General features: G+C 40.6%; 1 protein-coding gene across 1 annotated transcript in view; it reads left to right on the top strand.

Annotated features, from left to right (window-relative positions):
• The window catches only part of RYR2 (ryanodine receptor 2 (cardiac)), an 814526-nt gene that overhangs the window by 188813 nt on the left and 602643 nt on the right, over nt 1-23070 (top strand). Inside the window, exons 9-10 of the mRNA XM_006895387.1 lie at nt 10623-10722; nt 12792-12888. Coding sequence (XP_006895449.1) covers nt 10623-10722; nt 12792-12888 — 197 coding nt within the window. The remainder of the gene's footprint in view (nt 1-10622; nt 10723-12791; nt 12889-23070) is intronic.

Genomic DNA, 23070 nt, shown 5'->3' with positions numbered 1-23070 from the left:
GATAGCTCTGGTAGCTTAGTGTGTAAGGAGATGCTCTGTTAACCCAAAAGCAAACAGTTCAAATCCACCAGCTGCTTCATGGGACAGAAATGACAATCTCTTCCTATGCTATTTACAACCTCTGAAAATCTACTGTTGGTTCAGCTGACTCCATGACAATAAAAGAGATGGTAAATTTAGTGAGAAGAATTTAGAGAACTGAGGTATGAAAGGATCTGGGAATAGAACACAGCTGTTGAAATAATCAGTAATCAATAATCAAGCAGGTTGTTAATATATTTATTCCTTAGTACAGCTTTGACCTAGTGAGATCAACAGATTAGAAAGACTGTAATGTTAATCACATTTCCCCTTACTCTTTGTAGAGAGGTGCCACATTCCAGTTCACAGACTTGAGCTTCAGTTTCAGCCTGTGGTTAAATGGTTACAAGCTTGGGCTCTGGAGCTCCTGCTTAAATGTGAATCCCAGACTCCCACTTCCTGTATCTGAATTCTAGGTCCTCATAGAGGTTTAACTTGAGGATGTGAACAGCATCTTTATATGTGGCCATCTGTGTATAATTTACTAGAAATAAAGGCTATTTTCCCTCATAATATGTACACTTGTTGCCCATCCTTTTCCTCCATCTGAAAACAGCACCTTTATTTTTGTTTTCCTAATTGAATTCTGAAGCCCAAAGAAGTGAAAGGATTTGTTTTCTGTTCCTGGTAATTCTTCTTAGTACATTCAATCACCAGACGTCCACAGTATCTCACACTTACTAAGAGCTCCATAAATGAGAGAATGAATGTGTCAGGTAGATACTGGATGCAGATATCAGTAACTTTTATGACAGGCACCTTTTTGATAGTCTGATAAAACTAGGGGACCCCTTATTATAATGCTATCTGAAATGCAAAGAGGCTGGTCGGCTTGTCCCCAGCCATCAGTGGTTATCTCAGGAGTCCACACTTGTCTGGTCTCTTCAGTTAACCTTAGCCTCCACATGGGGCAAGTCAATAAGTCAGAAGTCTTTATGAATCCAGCCAGATGAAGACAAGATGATCCATGCTGTGAGCTAGGGTGAATGATGCAGCCTCATGGCTTGCTCTTGACCAGACATTGCTTGTGGATATAGGTTCTCAAAGTCTCCAAACAGGAGATTCTCCAACAAAAGGGATGTGCTTGTTGCCTCAAAGTACTTGTTTTAAAGGAAAGGAAAAAGAAGAAATTGACTATTTAACATAAGGATATTAAGGCATGAGGTACGAAGTAGCTAGATTACATGCTTTCATGAATGTAGTTATTAGTAAGATGATTGTAAGGAGAAAAAACCTTCACAATATACATGAATGAAATACAATGTAAATGAATGATTATGTCAAACACAGTGTACATGCATGAAACACAGTGTATATTATTATATACAAGCCAATATGTAATAAGAAAAATGATTGATTCAAGACATAATCTAATCATGTGGTTATATCTTGCCTCATTGAAATGTTGTTCTTGGATGCCATTGAGTAGAGCTGGCTATAGCTAATTTTTATAACTCCCTTTAATCCTGCCTTACTTATTGTTGTTAGGTGTTGTTGAGTCAATTTAGATTTATATATGACCCTATAAACAACACCTTAATACAAAGGTACTCCTTAGTGGCAAGGATGATGAAACTTCTCACATACTTGGGCATGTTGTCAGGAGGGTCCAGTTCTTGGAAAAGACAACATGCTGGACAAAGTGGAGGGTCAGAAATGAGAGAAAGACCCTCAATATGACAGATTGACACCGTGACTGTAACATGGACTCAAGTATATCTGAGCTGGTGCAGGAGAGGTCCGGGTTCAGAGCTGTTGTTCATAGATTTCTGTGACTAGTAGATTACTTGATGACACCTAACAACAGGAAGGAAATCATATTTACTCCTGCTGTTGATACAGAATTTCAAGGGAGGCAGTCTCCTCCAGTGTGATTTACTGTCTCTGAAAAATCTGCTTGAGGGTCAGCTGTGAGTCAGTTCCTGCTCGGTGGGACAGAGCAATGCTTGCCAGATTTCTTATCATAGATGATTATGTACCCCCATTGCCACTTTCATTTGTTGAAACATCTCAGTTTGTATTTCATACTGTGTACATGGCTGAATATTCTATGGATTGCCAAAAGAACAGATAGAGATCTCTTGGAGAAGGTGCAACCAGAGTGTTCATTGGAGGCAAACATGATGAATACTCACACACTTTGGACGTGTTGCTAGGAGAGGCCCAGTCATTCCTTGGAGAGAGATATCATGCTTGGAAAGGTGGAGGGACAGGACAGCTAAGGAGAGGAAAACCCTCAAAAAGATGGATGAATAGTGACTGCAACAGTGGGCTCAAGTGTGTCAGAAATGATGAGGATGGCATAGAACAACACCCTTCAGATCTCTTGTTCATAGGGTCACTATGAGTCCTACTTAACTCAACGGCACCTAACAACAATATAGACTTAGAGAACCAAGAATGTTGGAAGTACAGTTATGTAGACTTTAAAACATCCCTTCTGTTTCTGAGACTTTTGTATTACTGTTATATAAAGGCTGGTTACTCAACATGTGATTCTTGGACCGGGAGCCCTGGTGTCCTGACTTTTCTTGTGTCTTTAATGCACTTTAGTCTAGCTCCTCGGCAAATTGGTGTGCATTTGAGTTTGAGAGTCCCCATCACAGGATCCAGGTGAGAGATGACAGGAGATGGCTTGTGCCCGATGCCTCTGTCGTCTGCACCATTTCTGTATGAGTTTTACTTCTTTCACATCTTCCCACCTGAGTCTGTCAACTCCTGAAATTTGCCTTAAGAACATATAATATTCATTTCAGTAGTGGAAATTGTGTTTGCATTCTTAATCTTTAATTCCTCTAGTATAACTTCAAGGGAGTCTGGAATAGACTTCCCTAAGCTGTTCAAGCAGTGAGATTAAATGAGAATATCTAGGGGTAATCATGACTGGAGAAAGAATTCTAGATTTAGAGTAATGGGAACTAAATCGGTAGATGACTTTATATGATGATCGTATTGGGTGACTTTCTCTAAACCACCACATTTTTTATAATTTTATGGTTCTCTCATATTTGTTATTTATTGCTAGTGTGATTGTTGTGATGTGCTTCTGAGTCAAAACTGACTCATAGGTGACCTTCCAGCAGATTTTCAGAGACTGGAAATCATAGGGAAGAAGATTGCCTGTCTTTCTCCAATGGAGCAGCTGGTGGTTTTGCACCACCTGCCTGAGTTGGCAGCAAAGCTTCTGACCAAAATTAGGCCATCAGAGCTACCTTAGATAGTATTTTAAAAAGTGCATTTTGAAGCCCATTCCTTTTTTTTTTACTAATTTCCCCAAAATTAAGATTCCTATCTGAATCCACTTCTCACCATGTCCTGTGAGGCCCCAAGATAGAGCTCTCTGCTGTTTGGTGTTTCTTTCTCAGAGTTTGTCAACTGTCCTTGCCTCATGATTCTCTTCCCCAGAGCAGAGCCTTTACAAATTTTGAGAGCTCAGGCAGTTCCCACTTATATGGCTCCTGGTGTATTAAAAAGAAAAATTCTAAAATGGTGTTATGAGAAATTTTATATATTATAAATATTCACTTGTAACATGCCTATTAATAATACATGTTAAAAACCAATACATGTAGCCAAATCTAATGCATGCATAAGCTTATGCAGAGAGAGTGTCTCCAAATCTATAAATGTGACGTTTTGGCCGAGAGAGCCTCCTGAGAGCCCTCTGGCCCCTCATCTCAAGTGCAACCCTTGTCTAGTTGTGAGATGCTGCTCATGCCTCAGGGAACAGACTGGAGAACGTTTGACTAATCGAGGCTGCTGCAAGTGCTGCTTCTCAGCTCCGCTAACATTGCAATTACCCTTCTGACAAAATGTTGTAACTCCCAACTCAGAAAGCATTTTGCATAAATATTTCTCTTGTCTGCTAATGGTTAAGTCCCCTTGATGTGTGGAATGCATTCCATTAACATTTAGCATGATGTTTTGGAAATACGTAGTATACTCAGTGAAACGTGGATGACTTAACGTAGGATGATAATATATGTCCTATTGACTGTATGTACCTGTGACGTATATATCTTATTTCTCATATTATGGCATGAACAAACAAGTCTTCCTGGAAGAAGGGCAGCTGGCATGTGCCTCAGAGTTTCAGGCAGTGAGACTTTATCTCCTACAGTTTGGGCACGCGATCAAGAAGGATCAGTGCTTGGAAGAGAACAGAATGCTTGGGAGATGAGAGGTTAGAGAAAGAGAGGAAGACTCTTCAGGAGATGGATTAACATGGTGACTACCTCAAGGCACGAGTTGTGAGGATGGCCCGGGGGCTGGGCCAGGTTTCATTCTGTTGTGTCTAGGATTACTGTCCCTGATAGTTGAGTCAGAGCCGACTTTGGTTTGGTTGGTTTTATTGTTTGTTTTGTTTAGTTTTTTTGAGTAACAACATGACATGATATATACTTATTTAAAAAATAAAATGAAACATAGTTTAATTAACTTTTAATGATTTGGTAAAATTCATATTGCTTGATGGTTTATTTGCAGTTTAGGTCATTGAAGGATATTTATGAGATAACTTGAAATATTTATTCTACTTTAAAAAAAATATTTGATTGACCTTTATGCATCGCATTCAGTGTTAAATGCTGGGATGCAGTTCAGAACCAATTACTAAAGCAAGAAGGAAAATAAATAAATAAACCAAATATTTTCATTGTGCAGAAAATGTACTTTGATATGCTTTATTTCTAAATGTTATAGATGAATTATGCCTCTGATATCATGTTCCTCTCAAATCCTAACCTTGTGCCTTGTGGTTATAATTCTCTTTGGGAATAGGTTGTCTGTTATGTTAATGAAGTAGGTTTAGAGCAGAGTGTATTTTGACTCAATCTCTTATGAGCCAAAAAAGAGATTAAATAAGTGAGCAGAGAAGAGATGAGGGAAGAGAGATACTTGGCTACATGAAGATCACGCAGGACCTTCACCCAGAGTAGAAAGAGAGAGAGCTCTTCCTAAAAGCTTGGTGCTCTCAATTCAGACTCCCAGCTCCTACATTGTGAGAAAATAAATTAGCTTGTTGTAGGAACATTAGATAACAAAGGCAGAATTCGGTAATAGAAGAGCGAGGTGCTGCTCTAACATGGACCTAAAATGTGGAAGTAATTTTGGCAGAGAAAAATGGATACAGTCTGGGAGAGTTTGAAAGTATGTAATAGTAAAAGCTTAGATGGTTTGGAAGACACTCTTGGTAGAATTATGGATACCAATGGGCCTTCTGGGAAGGGCTGAGAAAGGAGTGAGGAAAGCCACAGGGAATTCCGTATTATTTTAGGGAATACATGACACAGTAATAGAATGTGGCTGTTAATGTGCTGTCTGTGAACTTTAAAAGAGAGTGATGAATTTGTGCTTGGACAGTGAAAGAAGGGTAGTGTTTTTATGCTGTGACAAAGAACATGTCCAAATTGTTGTTGTTAGGTGCCGTCAAGTCTAGTATGACTCATAGCAACCTTATGAACAAAATATCTTAAGCCTGTCCTATCATGCACTATCCTCACACTTCCTGACACACAAGAATCCACTGTGGCAGCCACCATGTCAGTCTACCTGGTTGAGGGTCTTCCTTTCCTTCACTGACCCTCCACCCTTCCCAGCATCATGTCCTTCTCCAAAGAACAGAGCGTCCTAGCAACATGTCCAAAGTATGTGGGTGAAGCTTTATCATTCTTGCCTCCAAAGAGCACTCTGGATGCACCCTCTCCAAGACATCTCTTACTCATCCATGGGACAAATGTTCAGTGCTCTTCTCCAGCACCTCAGCTCAAAGGTGTCAATTCTTTTTATGTCATCCTTATCCATTGTCCAGCTCTCAGATGCATAGCAAGTGATCAAAAAGACTATGGACTGAATCAGATGGACCCCAATTAGTTATAGTCAAATATTTGATGACAGGTAAAACTGTGGAAATCGTGGTGGAAGTTTGGTAGAATTGGTGACCTTTATCCGGCTGAAGAGATTTCTAAGCAAGATCTTCAAGGGAGAGTGTGATTTCTCTTAGCTGCATGATATGATGTGAAAAGAAAGAACTTGTCCTACATTTCCTACAAATGAACTAGTATGGAAGTAAAAGGTTCTAGGATTTTTATCAGGAACATGTCTTCACAATCTTTTGTTAAAGACACTGAGCTGGATCTTACCAACTGCCATAGCAGAAAATTTATGAACTTAGAGTGGAGTACACAGAGAATCAGAGAAAGGAGAGAACTCTATCTGCCTATTGGGATTCCATAAGCAGGGAGAGCCAAAGGAGTTCCTCTCCTGTCCTTAAAGAAAAACAAAAGGATAGTCCTTGGAGCATTGTGGAGCTCAAGAGAACTATTGAAAGGTGCCTGGAAGGCAAAGCTGACTAGGTCTTAAAGGATGAGACCTCTGGACTTCTAGGGTCTCAAAGGGTACAGCCATGACTTCTCAGAAATCAAAGAGGCAGGTTCTCAACCAAGCTAGTTCTGAAGTGTGGAGTTGCCATTAAGTTTGGTCAGGAGGATGGAGTCTACCACCCAGAGTTGCAACGATGAAGCTGCCATGCCTTTCCATCTATGATATTTCTGTAACGGCAATGGAAATTATGACAGTCAATGAAAAGAATGTAGCATAAGGGGGAAGCAAATTGTTCATGAAGGAATCTAGACTGCTATTATGACCAAGTGACAAGACTGAGGTGGAGAAGAGTTTGTCTAAAAGCAGACAGCTTTCGAAATAAGGACCTAAGTAAGAATGAATTATTGCTGGCTCTGATGTAACAGCTGGTGAACATTTAAACATTTTGGTTGAAAAGTTATTATCAGTGAACCTGTCACAATGACCAAAATGTCTTCAGTTTAGTTTTTAAGAGAAAGAGAACAAAATACCTGTGTAGGGTGATGCGATTATAGTATATTTAGAGAAAAGACCCTTTTAAAGATACTTAGAAAGTCTGTGTAATGCATACACAGTGATCACATCATGCAGGCTGACATCAGTGTGGAAGCATTGCAGAGAAGGAGGAGGGTAACTGGTGGGATTTACTGGGAAGATTCTAACCAGTTCTAAGAAGTTAGAAATTCTTGAAATAGACTAAGTGACTGAACAAATAAATTGATATTGTACACTTTTTTAGTTATAATTTTTTTTAAATTCATGTGTTTTTTACTCTTATTATATGAAATATGATATGTTATTGCCTTTTATAACATTTCTACTTTTAAGAAGAATTTTCGGGATGGGGAAAGAAATGTGAGCCTGATTGAGGATAACTGCTAGGAAATATCGCCATCTAGTGGCTGTTGTATAAGGGATGCAGAACAGAAGGTGTGTGAGCGTCATCACTGCTAATGGCAGGTAGATCTTGGCCAAAAGCTGAGAATGCCAGAAAGGTGTCTGCCTGTATTTTATCAATTCTGTGAAGACAGTCAACTGTGTGAATTATAAACTATGCATAACACTGCAAAGAATTCCAGGACACTTAATTGTGATCTTGTCAAACTTCTGCATGAACCAAGAGACAGTCATTTGAACAAAAATTAAGGAATGCAGACATACGAATGGCCAACAGACACATGAAGAAATGCTCAAAAATAACTGGAAGTAGGAAAGATACAAATTGAAGCCACAGTGAGATACTACCTAACAGAACAGTGACAAAGTTTAACAGGACAGCAAACTATAAATGTTAGGAAATATATGGTTGTTGTTGTTATGTGCCGTTGAGTCACTTGCCATAGCGACCCTATGCACAACAGCCCTAAATCACGCTCTGTCCTGTGCCAATCCAACTGTCTCTAACACACTCACCCCCACTACTCCAGTCATTAAATCAATCCATCTCAAAGAGGGTCTTTCTCTCCTGTGCTGTCCCTTCACCCTCCCAAGCATGACATCCCCTTCCAAGGACTGGTCCCTCCTTGCAACATGTCCAAAGTATGTCAGACGAAGCTTAAGAATCCTTGCCTCCAAAGAGAAGCCTGGTTTAACCTTCTCCAGGATGAACCTGTTTATTTTCTTAGCAGTCCATGGTGTATTCAATACTTTTCTCCAGCACCACAGTTCAAAGGCATCAATTCTCCTTCTATCATCCCTGGTCATTGTCCAGATCTCTGATGCATAACAAGTGATTGCAAAGACCATTGTCTGTATCAAGCACACTTTAGTCTCTAGAGTGACACCATTGCTCTTCAATACTCTGGAAAGGTCCCTAACAGCAGACTTTCCCATCATAATATGTCTTTTAATTTCTTGGCTGCTGGTGCCAAGAGTGACTTTGGAGAGAGAAATTTTCATACACTGTTGGTGGGATTGTAAAATGGTACAACAATTCTAGAATGCAGTTTGGCATTTCCTCAAAAAACTGACCATAGAAATTCCATATGACTCAGCTATCCCATTGCTAGAAATATACCCTAAGAAAATTAGAACTGAAACACAAATAAAATCAATCTTCATAGCAGTATTATTCACAATCACAATAACATGGAAATAGCCCAAATGTGCGAACACAATTGAATGAATTGAGAAACTGTGGTACATTCACACAAGGAATACTATACAGCACTCAGGAGCAGTGATTTCAAAAATTACTGCATAACTTGGGAGAAACTGGGGAGCATTATGCTGAGTGAACCAACTCAGTCTCATAAAGACAAATACTGCATAGGACCATTATTATAGAATATAAAGATAACTAATAAAATATGTCTTAAGATCCAAGTGGAGAGAGCAGAGGCATGAAGATGGGCAGAGGAGAATCATAGGGTTGCACAATCTGGTGAGTGGGTGAAGGGTTGGTAAAAAAAATGGAAAAGATTTGGCAGGGATCTGGAAAGACAGGGTTAATGATGAGCATAGTTCAATGGTGATTAATTTTATAAAACATAATGAATGGGAATGATAGTACAAAACATGCGAATGAAGAATAGTGTGAAACACAATGTAGATGAATGTTGTAAGTAAACCAATATAAAATAATTTTTTTAAAAAATTAAATTTTAAAAATGGGGAAAGTACATGGCAGATTTGTATTTGTTCATATTACTTATGCAATCTGTATGCTGATCAAATAAAATGAGAAGCTGAGTTATATGAAACACTACAGCTTTAGCATGAATTGAAGCTGAATCTAAAGACAACAAAAATTCTTACAACTGGATCAGTAAAAGCCTCATGGATAAATGGTGAGGAAAGTGAAGTGAGCGACTCTTCTGTTTGAATCAATTATAGTTGATAGCAGTAGAAGCTAATAAACGACTTATTACAGTGGTGATATTTGTGCTGTAGAAGACCTCTTTCAAGTGTTACAAAGCAAATATGTCACTTTGCTTAAATACAAAACACAGATGTGTTTGACGTAAGCCATGATGTTTTCCATCAGCTTGTATTCATAGGAAAGTTGGACAAAGATAGAAGATCAAAGAAGAACTGATGCCTTTCAATTGTGGTGTTGGTGGAGAAGGTTGGTTATATGATGGACAGCCAAGAGAATGAATGAGCTGGTTTTGAAGATAGCATAGTAAGAATGCGACTTAGGATCAAGGATGATGAGACATTGTCCTGCTTACTTTGGGTATTCATCAGGAGAAACCAATCACTGGACAGAATCATCATAGTAGATAAAGGAGAAGGTCAGTGGAAAAAGACAGAAACTCCCATTAAGATGGATCAACACAGTAGCTAGTGTGGGCTCAGGTTCTGCATGGATTGTGAGAATGGCATGGGACTGAGTGATTTGTTCTGTGATACCTGTGGTGACTTCTTGTGTGTGTGTGAGTTTGTTGTGTGCTGTAGAGTCAGAACCGATCCATTACTGACCCTTCAGTGGGTTTTCAGATGTAAGTAATTGCATGGGAGGAGGTTGCCCATCCTTCTGCAGAGCAGCTGGTGTCTTCAAACCAGTACTCTCGGGATTGATAGTGGCTTGGTGGTAAGGAATTACACTGCAAATGCAAAGTGAGCACTTCAAATCCACCAGGTGCTCTGCGGGAGAGATTTGGACAGTCTGCTCATGTGTGGTTAACTGCCTCCGAAAACCCACAAGGGGTTCATCCGTGTGTCAGTTCCGACGCTATGGTCCACAACAACACGAGGCAAAGCTGCCTCGACAGTACCTTCGAATGGCTGTTATATTGTTTTGCAGTGGTTCCTGAAGGTCCACGTAAGATGAAGAGGCTGCTTCAGCAGAGATTCAGTGCTACATATGAAAGATGAGAATTTCAATTATAAGTTCTTGATCCCTGTCCTGTCAGCCTTCAACCATAGCCTGGTTTTAGAAATATATTCCTTTTTGATTATTCACCACTGTATTTGGATATTTTGAATCCTCTAACCTGGTCGTGAGTTTTGATTGCCTGGTCCAAGTTAGGAATTCTTTGAATGAAGCTAAAAAGTATGTAGGTGCAAATGAGACTGTTACATTGATTTTCTACTTGTGTCTTATTTTCTGAAGGATAGCATGGAAATGTGATCTTTTTGGACAGTGCCGTTCTGGAATGCAAGGTCTGGGTATCCAGAGCGCTGTGTGCTGAGGCCTGTGAGGGCCCATGGTGAAGCTTCTCTCTCCTCTCTTCTAGCACCTGTCCTACGGCAGTGGCAGCCTGCATGTAGATGCAGCCTTCCAGCAGACCCTATGGAGCGTGGCCCCCATCAGCTCAGGGAGTGAGACTGCCCAAGGTAAGACTTCCATTCTAGTCACAGTGGCCTTTCTTCATGCAGAGTGACAGTCATGTGGGAGTGCTGGAATGATGGCTTGTCAGCATCAGCATCATCAGGCTATGTAATGTGGACACTCATGGCCCTTGAGTCTGTACTGACCCAGAGCTGACCTTCCAGTGGGGTTTTCAGTGACTGTAAATTACACCGGAGGAAGAACAGCTGATGAATTTGAACCACTTGCTTTTGAACTGGCAGCATAATTCAGTTGTATACAGTTGTGTACCGTTTAGTCTAAACTGGCCCTTAGCTGAGTCTACAGTGGGTTTTCAGAGGCAGTAAATCACACAGGAGATTGCCCATCCTTCTCAGAGCAGCTGGCAGATTTGAACTGCTTGCTTTTGGATTGGTAACTCCTTACTCAGTCGTGGTGTTTTTATGTCCTGTTGAGTCAGACTCGCCCTGTGATTGGCACTCCAATGGGTTTTCAGAGGCAGTAAATCACACAGGAGGAGATTGCCCATCCTTCTCCCACAGAGCAGCTGGTGGATTTGAACTGTGTGCCTTTGGGATTTCAACAAAGCTCCTTACCATTAGGCCACCCGAGCTCTCTTCCTCAAAAAGCTACTAGAAAAATCTCATTTCCATTGCTAAATAAATAACTTTTCCTTTTTTTAAAATGCCATTGTCATCTTTCACCTTTCTATGTGTGTTTGGGGCTCACTTTCTGGGGGTTATATGCTACTCGTCGCCAGCCTCAGCATACCATTCAGTCAGCCTCCTGCCAAGGTTTCTCCTTCCGGAGGATGAGCCTTATGATTGCATCAGAATAGTATTTGCAGAGCAGCGTTTGCAGGGCTAATATTTCATTTGCTCTGATTGTCCCCACTTAATTCCCTTTCCGCCGAGTCAGTTCTGACTCAGCTCTGTGTGTGTCAGCTCAGGGTTATGCTCCACCGAGTATCCAGTGGGCGGCTTTTCAGAAGCAGGTCATCAGGCCTGCCTTTTCATGTGAGCATAGATGGCCCCAACCTCCCACCTTTTGATTTAAGCAGCATGCTAACCATTGACACCCATAGGAACTCTTTCACCTCCCTTTACACTGCACTGCCGCTTCCGGCAGGTTTTGAGAGGCTGCATGTCGCACACAGGAGCTTGTCCACCTTTCTTCCACGAAGCAGCTGATGGATTTGAACCACCAGAGAGAAGTGCCGCGTTTGGGTCAGCAGGGCAGCTCCCTAATTGACTGTGCCACCATGATACCCTTAGGAATGCTTCATACTATGAAAGTCAATTAAAAATATAAAGATTCTGAGACTCACATTTGAAGATGCTTAATTTCAATTTCTGGGCTTTTTGAGATGGATTGATGTGACTGCAGCAATGGGCTCAAGTAGATGAGAGACAATGAGGTTGGCACAAGATAGGACAAGATTTCGATCTATTGTCACGGGTCGCTATGAGTCGTGCTTGACTTGACAGCACCTAACAACAACAATCAAAAGGTTGATGGTTCAAATCCACTAATCCCTCTATGGGTGAGACATAAAGCAGCCTGTTCCTGTTAAGACTTAAAGCCTCAGAAACTTTATGGATGACACTGTGATTTGGAATCAATTTGAGGGCAGTGGATTTGGTTATTTTTATTTACTTTACATGCATATCTGATCCTCTGCCTTTTCTACATTTTTAGCAAGGGGCGTTATGGCAGTCATAGGAACCCTTGTGAGGTAGTAGGTTAAGTGTTAGACTTCTAACAGAAAGTTTAGCAGGTTGAAGCCATCAGCTGCTCAGTGAGAGGAAGATGAGGCAACCTCCTCTTGTTAATGCTGGTACTTTGGGGAACCTGATGGGGTGGGGCTCGCAGGAGTTGGGATTGATTAGATGGCAGTATTTTTTTGTTGTTTTATGGTGAGAACATTACTGACTGTGGGTTCAGGAGCCTGGAGCTGAGCTGGCACCTGATATATCTCTCTCTGTGGCCCTTTCAAGTGCCTTAAGCCCCACTAGAGTTCTCTATCTCTATATATGAAGTTAGGATTTGGGACCAATGACATTTGGCTGTCACAGAAAATGACTTCTCTTTCCAGGGTATCTGATCGGTGGGGATGTTCTCCGGCTGCTGCATGGCCACATGGATGAATGCCTCACTGTGCCTGCCGGCGACCATGGGGACGAGCAGCGGAGGTTGGTACCAAGCTCAGGGTGATGCGTTGTGTGCTTACACAAATCTGTATCTCTTTAGGGAGGCATTTCTCACAGTATAAATGTGCATGCATAGATGACTATTCTTTAGTGCCTAAAAGTAACTATTTCTTCAGTTCACAGTGACGTCAAAGTTACAGACGAAATTTAGAAATTTAATTTTCACTGCACTTGAAGCAAAAGTGGTGCTAACACTGTGAGGATATCAGAAGGCCAGGATAGTGGTCTTATCTCTCTTTTCAGGCTGCTCTGTTTATAGGGAAGAATGAAGGGTTGAGACTGGAAATTCTTTATCTAATTTTCTGCTTCAGGGAGAAGCTGTTAGTCATGTTAACGGGGTATGTATGCAGGGATGCAAAGGAACTGGAGGAAGCAGTGGTAAATAGAAGGATGGCTTAGGTACAGAAGGAATAGCAGGTGTTTCAGAATAAACAAGAGTGTCAGGTGGATGATAACAAGTGGACAACTAGGCAAGATAACTTCTGAAGGGGCCTCAGTCAATTCCCAGGGGCAAGCTTTTACTCTGAAGTAGGAGGAAGTGTGAGTATGGATGAAGTGGCCACGTCTTTTTTAAAATAGCATCTCGTTTGTTGCAGTATAAAACCTCAGATTGCCAGTGGTGAATTTCCGCAAATTTTGGGAAACTAATAGAAGGTGATGGCATTAGACCCAGGAGAGGCAAAGAGAGCCTTAATCTGGATAGCAGCCCTCGGAATGGAGAGGACACTGGACACAGGGCCATTTCAGAAGAATTGACTGACACAGGGATGGCCTGGTTTGTGGATTATGAGAGAGTGTGTCTAGTCAGGGCAAATCTCTGCTTGGCCTGAATTGAAGACGGCTCAAGTGGTATGAAGGATTGAAGGAGTGGGTTCAAAGCTGACATGAAAACGGAATAGGATTTTAGATACAAGTGAGTATCGAAGTTCTGTGACATATCATGAAGAAAATGAGAATTGCTGGATTTTAGAATATACTTCAGTTGGGTCTAAATCACAAATCATTCAGAGTGGAAAGAATGGATGTATGAAGTAAGTTCACTTAGATGGAGAGAGAATCACTAATTGTGGCAGTCTGTTTTTCAGTACAGGAACTCTGGTGGCCTAGTGGGTGAAGAGTTGTCCTGCCAACCCAAAGGTAGGCAGTTCTAATCTCCCAACTGTTCCATGGGAGAAAAATGAACATTCACCTTATGTGTAATTTACAGCCTCTGAGAACCCACTGGAAAATCAGCTTGGAGTCATGCCAGTGAGTTGAATTTATCAGTTTGGATCAACTCGATAGCAGTGAGCTTTGGACTGGACCTATTTTGATGTAACTTTCACAAGGTTACAAAATACTAAGAGAGACTCACTAGGCAGGAAGGCTTGAGAGGGATTCCTGATGAACACTGATGTGTAAGATGTGAGTAAAAGAGTCAACAAAATAGTCAAAATAGATGGGAGTTAGAGGGAGTAGCTGGGAAATCAATCAGTGGAAGGCAATGGAGAATGAAGTGGCTGCCGTAGTCATATTGAGTTGGAGCTTCAGCCTCTTCTTTTGAAATGAGAAACCAAGTGATGCCAGCAGCTCTTTTAGTTCTTTCTATAGGTACTGTGGATGAGAGAAAGGGCTTTCAATCCACGGGCTTGGGTTTGGATGTTGGCTTCACCACTTCCTAGTTTTTAACTTATGCAAGTGACTTAAAATCTGGAAATATAGTTATCTTGTCTGTAAAAAGCAGTTTAAATATGATCTCTAGTGGGTAAAGCATTTCCCTGGCATCCCAAAGGCAGGCTGTTCAAATCCACTAGCTATACCAAGGGAGAAAAAGGGGCAGCCTCCTTCCCTTCAGTTTACAGCCCCTGAAAATCTGCTGAAGGGTCAGTTGTGCTATGAGTTGTTTCTGACTTGATAGCAATGATTGCTTGCTTTACTTTGCTTACTTCAAGCTGTTGCAAAGAACTAAGAAAATATATGTAAGATACTTGACACAAGAAGCAATGTTCTTTTAATTGTTCATGTTACTTAGTCAGAGGATGCAGTGCTTACCCAGTTATCACAGGAAAGTTTACAAGATCTTCCCCATGTGGAAGACAAGTGTGAACATAGTTTGCAAGAAGAAAGGCAAAACTACATCACAGAGAAGACGCTGATCTTTAGAAACAAGTATAAGTGTGTCAGGAAAGGCTCCTGACTGTTGCTAAGGCTTACAATCCAAGAATGATTGGACATAGTTTTGTTTTAGAATGTGATTTTTTTTTTAAATTTTTTAATGAGACTCTCAAGAGTTTGAAGCTAAACGATAGATCCAGGGCTCTTTGACTAAGCTCACTGACTGTGATGTCTGAACCCACCTCTCCTGGCTGTTAGGGAATCTGTGTTGTTACGGAGTGGGTTTTCTGCTCATTCTTTTTTTCTCTCTTTCTTCTTTTTTATTAAAATATTTTTAATTCATTATTTTTTAATGCAACATATATAATTTTTACAGCATATTCTTTCTATTTAATTTTCCCCCATTCATTCATTATTGCACATTTTCCTGCCTGCCCAACCCTTCCCCAGTTCGTTTTTCTCTTTGAAGAAAAAAAATAAAAATCTTTCATTGTTACACAATCCCCACCCAATCCACAGTCCACTTTAATATGCATTTCTTTTTCTGTAATATCTCATGAAAACAATGCCTAATCCTATATTCCTTTTAAACAGTTCTCTCCCTCATCTGTTTCAATGCAGTGTACATTATTTACCCTCTTTTTTCTTAGGTTCCCTCCAACCTCAATGTCAGTGCCATTTTACTTTAGAGGCTGCTGAACCAGTTGCTCTGGAGTTGCTCCCAGTTAGTGGTAATCCATGTGTGTGATAGGAGAGCTGTGTTCCAGAGAGTTTTCTTGACTGATTTTCCAGGAATAGGTCACCAACTTTTCTTCTGAAAACTAATGAGTAGAATAAGACCTCCAATTTTTCAGTTAGCAGTCACATGGGGTTATATGGGTTTGTTTTTCTTTCCATTTTTTTTACCATGTTAGTGCCTTATTAAATATTAATGAGTGATTAATGACTATGTCCTTGTATTGTGTGTGCATGTGTGTGTGCCTGCATGTTAGTCTGTAATTTACATTATATTTTGTTAATTTGTATTGAGGGTTTTTTTATCCATTTACAGTCATCTTACTTAATAACTACTTTTGTAAAATCATGCAAGCCAGCTCCTTTATGCTTCATGCTCTACTACTATTCCCTTTTCATATAGTCAATTTTGGTTTACCCATCCCTCTCGAGCCAGTGCTCTGAGGGAACAAACCTGTCCCTTTTGCTGAAGGGTCCTCTGTTCAACTTGGAAACTTTGAGCCTCTGCATCCAAAGCATAGACCAGCCCAGAGCCAGCCCTCAGGTTGCAGCAATTGACCCTGGCTCACAGCATGGATCATCTTCTCTTTATTGGGTTCTGGTCAGCTCATCACGTCTCTGAGCAGCCGAATGTTTTGTTTGCACCCTTGTTGTTGTACGTCATGAAGTCAGAGCCAACACATATCTGACACCCTCCCCCCCCCACCACTGGGTTTTCAGAGGCTGTACAGCACACGGGCCATTGCCCATCTTCTTTCTTGGAGTAATAATTGGTGGGTTTGAACCTCCCGCCTTTGGGTTGGCAGCACGACTGTTTACCAACTAGGTTATCAGAGCCTCATACTGTTTGCACTACTCCCCCAAAACCAATGTGGGCCAATTCCAATTTGTAGTGATACTAGGACAGAGTGGGATTGCCCTATTAGGCTTTTAAGGCTGATATCTTTATGGATGCAGACAGCATTTTTTTTTCTCCTTTGAAACAGCTGGTGTCCTTGACCCATGGGCCTTCTGGTTAGTGAACAAACACTTTCCATGGACCCACCACCATGATAGTCCCAATTATTTTGATAATTGGTGATACTTGGAAAACTAGATAAATTTTCAGAGATATGCTGGCATTGTTTTGGGCCTGCCCTGCCATCCTGTGTATGTTGAAGCCGTCTCTTTGCTCCAGGAATTTTTTGTTTGAATTTATGTTGTAATATCTCTACCAAGTTAATCTCAATGTGTAGTTGGATTGAGTATCAGGACTATTTCTAGATTGCAGTATCGGTGAAGAACACATCTGTGCCTCTCCCTTTTCTCAGCATGTTTTCGCTAGTGAAACTAGATTAAAATGGATGCCCCGTCATGACTTGAGGAAGATGAGTCAGAAAGAGGCAGATGGAGCCTGAAGGACGTTGTTTGAAAAGGAAAGTTATATTTGTCTTAATTACATGGTTAAGGTTGAGCAATTATTTGCATGTAAAATAATCATAAGATAATTTCTTAAGTTGTATGTTTATGTGTCATTTAATAATTTCAGATCCTTTTACTGTCATTGTGCAGACATTTATGAACAAGTCTCCTTGCTTTTGCCATGCCTCAGGGCCTTGGGGTGCTGGGGTGAGCTCCACTGGAGGCCCATCTCTTCAATGGCAATGTGTCTGCATTGAGAAGAAACATATAATGATGGCCTAAGATGATGTATTTTGGTAGGGATTCTTTTCCCCACTCTTTGAAAAAAAATTATTGTGATTTGAGTGAAGCTTTACAGAGTAAGTTGGTTTTCAATTCAATCACTTATACACATTTTGTTTTACAATCTGAATTACAACCCCCACATCATAACAACAATCTTCCTGCTTCCTGTGATTCTCACTTCCTCATTCTTTTTTAATATTTTTTCTTTTAATTGTGATTTTAACGAAAGTTTAAAGAAAGTTAGATTTTCATTCATTCATTGTTACGCATTTTACTCCCAATCCCTTCCTCCCCTACAGTTCCCTTTTTAAAAAAAAATATTCATTCATTGCTGTACATTCCTGTCCCTCCAGTCCTCTTTGCAATGTACCTCTTATTCTGGGCTTTTGTCCTATGTATAATGCGTAATCATATATTTCTTTTAAACAGTTATTTCCTTCATCTGTTGCAATGTAATGTTTATTATCTGTCAACTCTTATTCTCTTCTTAACACCTTCAGATCATACCTGCTTTGTAACAGTGGTGCAATGCAGTATTTGTCCTTTTGTGACTGAGATATTTCACTCAGCATAATGTCCTCCAAGGTTACCCATGTTATATAATGTTTTATGAGTTTTTTTGTTTTTAAGTGTTTTGTAGCATTCCATTGTATACCATAGGTTTCCTATCCATTTATTGATATCATCTCACCCACCAACAATAGCAAAATTCAACAAAGCCACAAACAATACATGCTGTTGAGGTTGTGGAGAGATTGGAATCATTATTCATTGCTGGTGGGTGTGTAAAATGGTACAACCACTATGGAAGTTGGTTTTACACTTTCTCAAAAACTTGGAAATAGAAATAGCATTTGGTTCAGCAGTTCTCCTACTGGGAATAATACCCTCAAGAAACTAAAACCACCATCCAAACAGACTTATGCATACATGTGTTTATTTCTGTGTTATTCACAATAACAAAGAAAAACTTGGGTTAGAAGCAACCCAAGTGCCCATCAACATTCCTTCTATATTTCTTGCCTTTTGAGTTTTTTTCCCCAGGCAGAGGTTGTTCTTTTGATCCTGTGTGATTGAATGTTTAAGTAGTGGGTACCTTCAAGATGTTATTGCTCATCTTATCTTGTTGTTGTTAGCTGCCATTGAGCCCACTGTGGTAGACAGTGTCAGTACATCTGGTTAAAATCACTGTGTCATTCCATCTTCTTGAGTGTCTTTTTCTTTTTCTATGACTGCCATCTTTTCCAGCATGATGTCCTTTTCTGAGGAATCATCCTCCTGACAGTATGCCTAGAGTATAGAAGGTAAAGTTTCTCCATCCTTCCTCTAAGGTGCATGTTGTTGGTTGTATTTCCTCCAAGACAGACTTGTTTGTTCTTTTAGCAGTCCATTATATTTCAGTACTCTTTCCCAACACCACAAATCAAAGGTATCAATTCTTCTTCTGTCATATTTATTTACTGTCCAACCTATGTGGACACAAACGGTGGCTGACTCTGAGAAGAATAGAAGTCTCAGAGCACTTGACTATGCTATGTGAAACCTATGCTTGGACCAGGAGGCAGTAGTCAGACCAGATAAAGGAAACAATGCATGGTTCAAAATTTGGAAGGGTGTATTCCAGGGATGTGTCCTATCTCCATACCTTTTCAGTCTTTATGCAGAACAGATTCTCTGGGAGGCTAGGCTCTATGAGGAGAAGTGTGGTATCAGGATTGTAGATAAACTCATCTACAGTCAGCATATGCAGATGACACGACTCTGCTTGCTGAAACTGAGGAGGACCTGAAGTGCTTGCTGCAGAAGGACAAGGACTGCAGCCTTCAATACTGTTTGAAGTTCAACATCAAGAAAACAAAGATTCTCACCACTGGGCAAATTACAGCATAGATGGTGTAAAAATTACGATAGATGGTGAAGAGATTGAGATGGTTATCAGCTTCAGTTTGCTTGGGTCTACAAACAATACTCTTGGTACTAGCAGCCAGGAAATTAAAAGATGAATTGTATTGGAAAAGTCTGCTGTCAGATACCTTTCCAAAGTACTGAAGAGCAAAGGTGTCAGTCTGGAGACTTAAGGTGCACCTAATACAGGCCATGGTCTTTAAAATTACTTGCTATGCATCAGAAAGCTGGACAGTGACTAGAGATGATAGAAGAAGAATTCATGCCTTTGAGCTGTGGTACTGGAGAAGAGTATTAAATATATCATGGACTGCTAGGAGAACATGGAGAGGGTGAAACCAGGCTGCTCCCTGGAGGCAAGGATGCTGAAGCTTCGTCTGACGTATTTTGGACATGTTGGAAGGTGGGATCAGTTCTTGGAGAGGGAAGTAATGCTTGGGAGGGTGAAGGGACAGCGCAAGAGAAGAAGACCCTCAATGAGGTGGACTGATTCAGTGACTGGGGTAATTGAGATAGGTGTGTCAGAAACAAACAAATTGGCACAGCATTGAGCGAGTTTAGGGCTATTGTACATAGGGTTGCTATGAGTCTCAGATGACTCCACGGCACATACCAACAATAACAACAACCACCTATTTAGATGAAAGTGAAGCTAAGGGTAAGTTTAGATTCAGGGTTGAACTCTGGGTCAGACTGGGAGTCTCCATCAGCATCTGTAAGACCAGAAAACCTAGCCATTGTTATGGTTTTTTTATTTGTTCTACATTTATTTCTCATACTCTGTCTAGAATTTCTACTGTGATACTTTTCAGAGCAGTCAGCAGTAATAGTCTGGCAGTTCTTCAACATATTAAACACAGAGTTGACTATGAAGTTGTTAGGTGTTGTCCAGTCACCTCTGTGTATAGCAACCATCTCAGCAGCAGATCAAAACCTAGCCCAATCTCAGACCATCCTCACACTTCCTTCTATGCTTAAGCCCATTGTTCCAGTCACTGTGTCAGTCTCTCTTGAAGATCTTCCTCTCCTTTTCTGACCCTCTACATTTCCAAGAGGAATTACTGTATGATCCATCAATTCCATTCCTAATGTCTGCACATGGTTGGAATTCACTAGTTTCAAGGAAGAAATATGGGCAGTCTCCTCCCATGTGACTTACTGACCTTTTGGGGGGAAAATGGAAAGATAGGGAACTCTTCCAATTGATTTGTCACGTTACTGTCTTCTAAACTTTTTGGTATAGACTGATGAGCACTGGGACCCTTCTAGAAATTCAAGCTGGATTCAGAAGGGCCATGGCACCAGGGATATTGTTGCTGAGACCAAATGGGTCTTGGTTCAAGTCTCCACAGTTCAGCCATAAGTGTTTTTGCCATAGATGTAATTGGAACAGGAAGGATATCCTACATTGTTTTGTTTTCTCTTCAGTGGTGCCAGTAGATCTAAGACAATGCATTTTGATAGGAAAAAGAAATACGAAATTATTTTATTTGAGGATACTAATCTGGAGGGCCGGCCTGGAGCCTCCACTCTAGGAGTTGGCTTCTAGCATCTTGATGGTGGTCATGTCTTAATGGTAGTCATGTAAGGGAAGTTTTTGGGGTTGTGTTTGATGTGTATTACTGTTTTTCCCCCTCAAAAGTGGGTGTCAGTTGAACTTTTGACCAGGGGTGGAGGCTTGTTTAAGGGTGTGTCTTTAAAATCCCATAGGATATTAATAAATTTATCAATTTTAGAATGAATTTATAAATTTTAGAATGAATATTCTTTAAGTGATGCAGCGATAGTTTGTGTATTTCCTGTACGGAATAACTTGGAATTGTTGTAATGTTGAACACTGTGCCATCGTCGTGTCAAATACCATAAGGGTTACCCAACATGTAAAATATTTGGAGGTGCTTCCAGATTGATTCAGGTTGGGAAGCAGGAGTGGCATCCACTTCCTAAACTAGATGCCTCTGGAAACTCTATAAACTTTATAAATGTACAGAAATGATGTTATAGAACCGAGTTCAGGTCTTTTGTGCAAGGGTCGCTATGAGTTGTATTCAACTTGATGACACTTAACCACTGCTAAATGAGACTAGTGCTGTTATATTTGGAGGAACACTCTCCACTTTGTACATTATTCTTTGTCAATGTGTTATATGAAGTAACCTGGGTTTGCTGTGATGCTGAAACTTGTGCCATGGGGTATCAAATATCATAATGGTTTCCCAATGTGGACAGTGTTTGGTGGAGCTCCCAAGTTGTAAAACAGGTTTGGAAGCAGGAGTGGCATCCACTTCCTAAACGACATGCCTCTGGAAACTATGAATTTTGAGAAATGATGATTGTTATGGAAAGGCATTAGATCTTTTGTTCGTAGAGTCACTATGAGTCATGCTCAACTTATTGGCAATCAACAACAACAACAAAACAACAATATACTAATCCAGGATCTATGAACTCTGATGACTTTTGTTGTTATCTGCCATCGAGTTGTCTGTGACTCATAGCGACCCTATGTACATTAGTTCTGAAATCTGACCTATCCTGAGCCAACCTCATTGTCTCTGACAGGCGTAATACCATTTCTCCAGTCACTGAGTCAATGAACTTATCCTGGGTCGTCTTCTTCTGTGTTGTCCTTCCATCCCACTAAGCATGATTTCCCTCTCCAAAGACAAGTCCCCTCTGGGCCACATACCCAATTTAGGTGAGATGAAGCCTCAAAATCCTTGCATCCCAATTTCACTCTCTCCAAGACAGACCTCCCCCCCAAACCCTGCCTGCTGGCTATCCACAATCATCCTTCTTCTATCATCTTTAGTTATTGTCATTGCTCTTCAGTACTCTAGAGGTCCCTGACAACAGACTTTCCCAATGCATTTTGTCTTTTGATTTCTTGACTACTGCTTGCCAAGCAAGCTGAAGTTATCAATATTCTAAATCTCTTCTCTGTACATCATGAAGCAGCCAGCTGGCTCAGTGGTGAGATCTTTGTTTTCTTGATGTTGAGCTTCAGTCTATATTGAAAACTACAGTCCTTGACCTTCTGCATCAAACAACTCATGTCCTCTTCAGTTTCAGCAAGCCAGGTTGTTTCATCTACATAATACGGGTTGTTGATGAATCTTCCTCCAATCCTGATATTACATTCCTCCTCATAAAGTCCAGCCTCCCAAATGATCTGTTCTGCATATAGATTGAAGAGGTATGGAGAGAGGATGCATCCCTGATGCACACCTTTCCTGATCCTGAACCAAATAGTATTTTCCTGTTCTGTTCTGACTACTGCTTCCTGGTCCAAATATGGATTTCACATAAGCACAATTAAGTGTTCTAGGAGTCCATTCTTCTCAAAGTTAGCAACAATTTGTGGTGACCTGCATAGTCAAAAGCTTTTGCATAGTCAGTGAAACACAGAAAAACATTCCTCTGGTACTCTCTGCTTGCAGCCAACATCCATTTAATGTTGGCTATGATGTCCCTAACGTTATGGCCTCTTCTAAACATAGCCTGCACATCTGGCAGTTCTCTGGTGATGTACTGTTTCACTCATTTCTGGATAATCTTCAGCAGGATCTTGCATATGATAGTAGTGATATCATTCAATACTTTCCACATTCTGTTGGGTCACTTTTTTTTTTATTTAGGTTGTTTAATTTTCATTTCAATGAACATCTACAGAGATTTTGGAATTCCATTCATTCATTGTTGCACCCTTCTCCCCGCACAAACCCCTCCCCCCTCCCCCCTACC

Source organism: Elephantulus edwardii, unplaced genomic scaffold (assembly GCF_000299155.1).
Source record: "Elephantulus edwardii isolate Elephantulus edwardi_28Jun2011 unplaced genomic scaffold, EleEdw1.0 scaffold00166, whole genome shotgun sequence".
Taxonomy (NCBI): Eukaryota; Metazoa; Chordata; class Mammalia; order Macroscelidea; family Macroscelididae; genus Elephantulus; species Elephantulus edwardii.
This window is presented reverse-complemented; position numbering and strand designations above follow the sequence as displayed.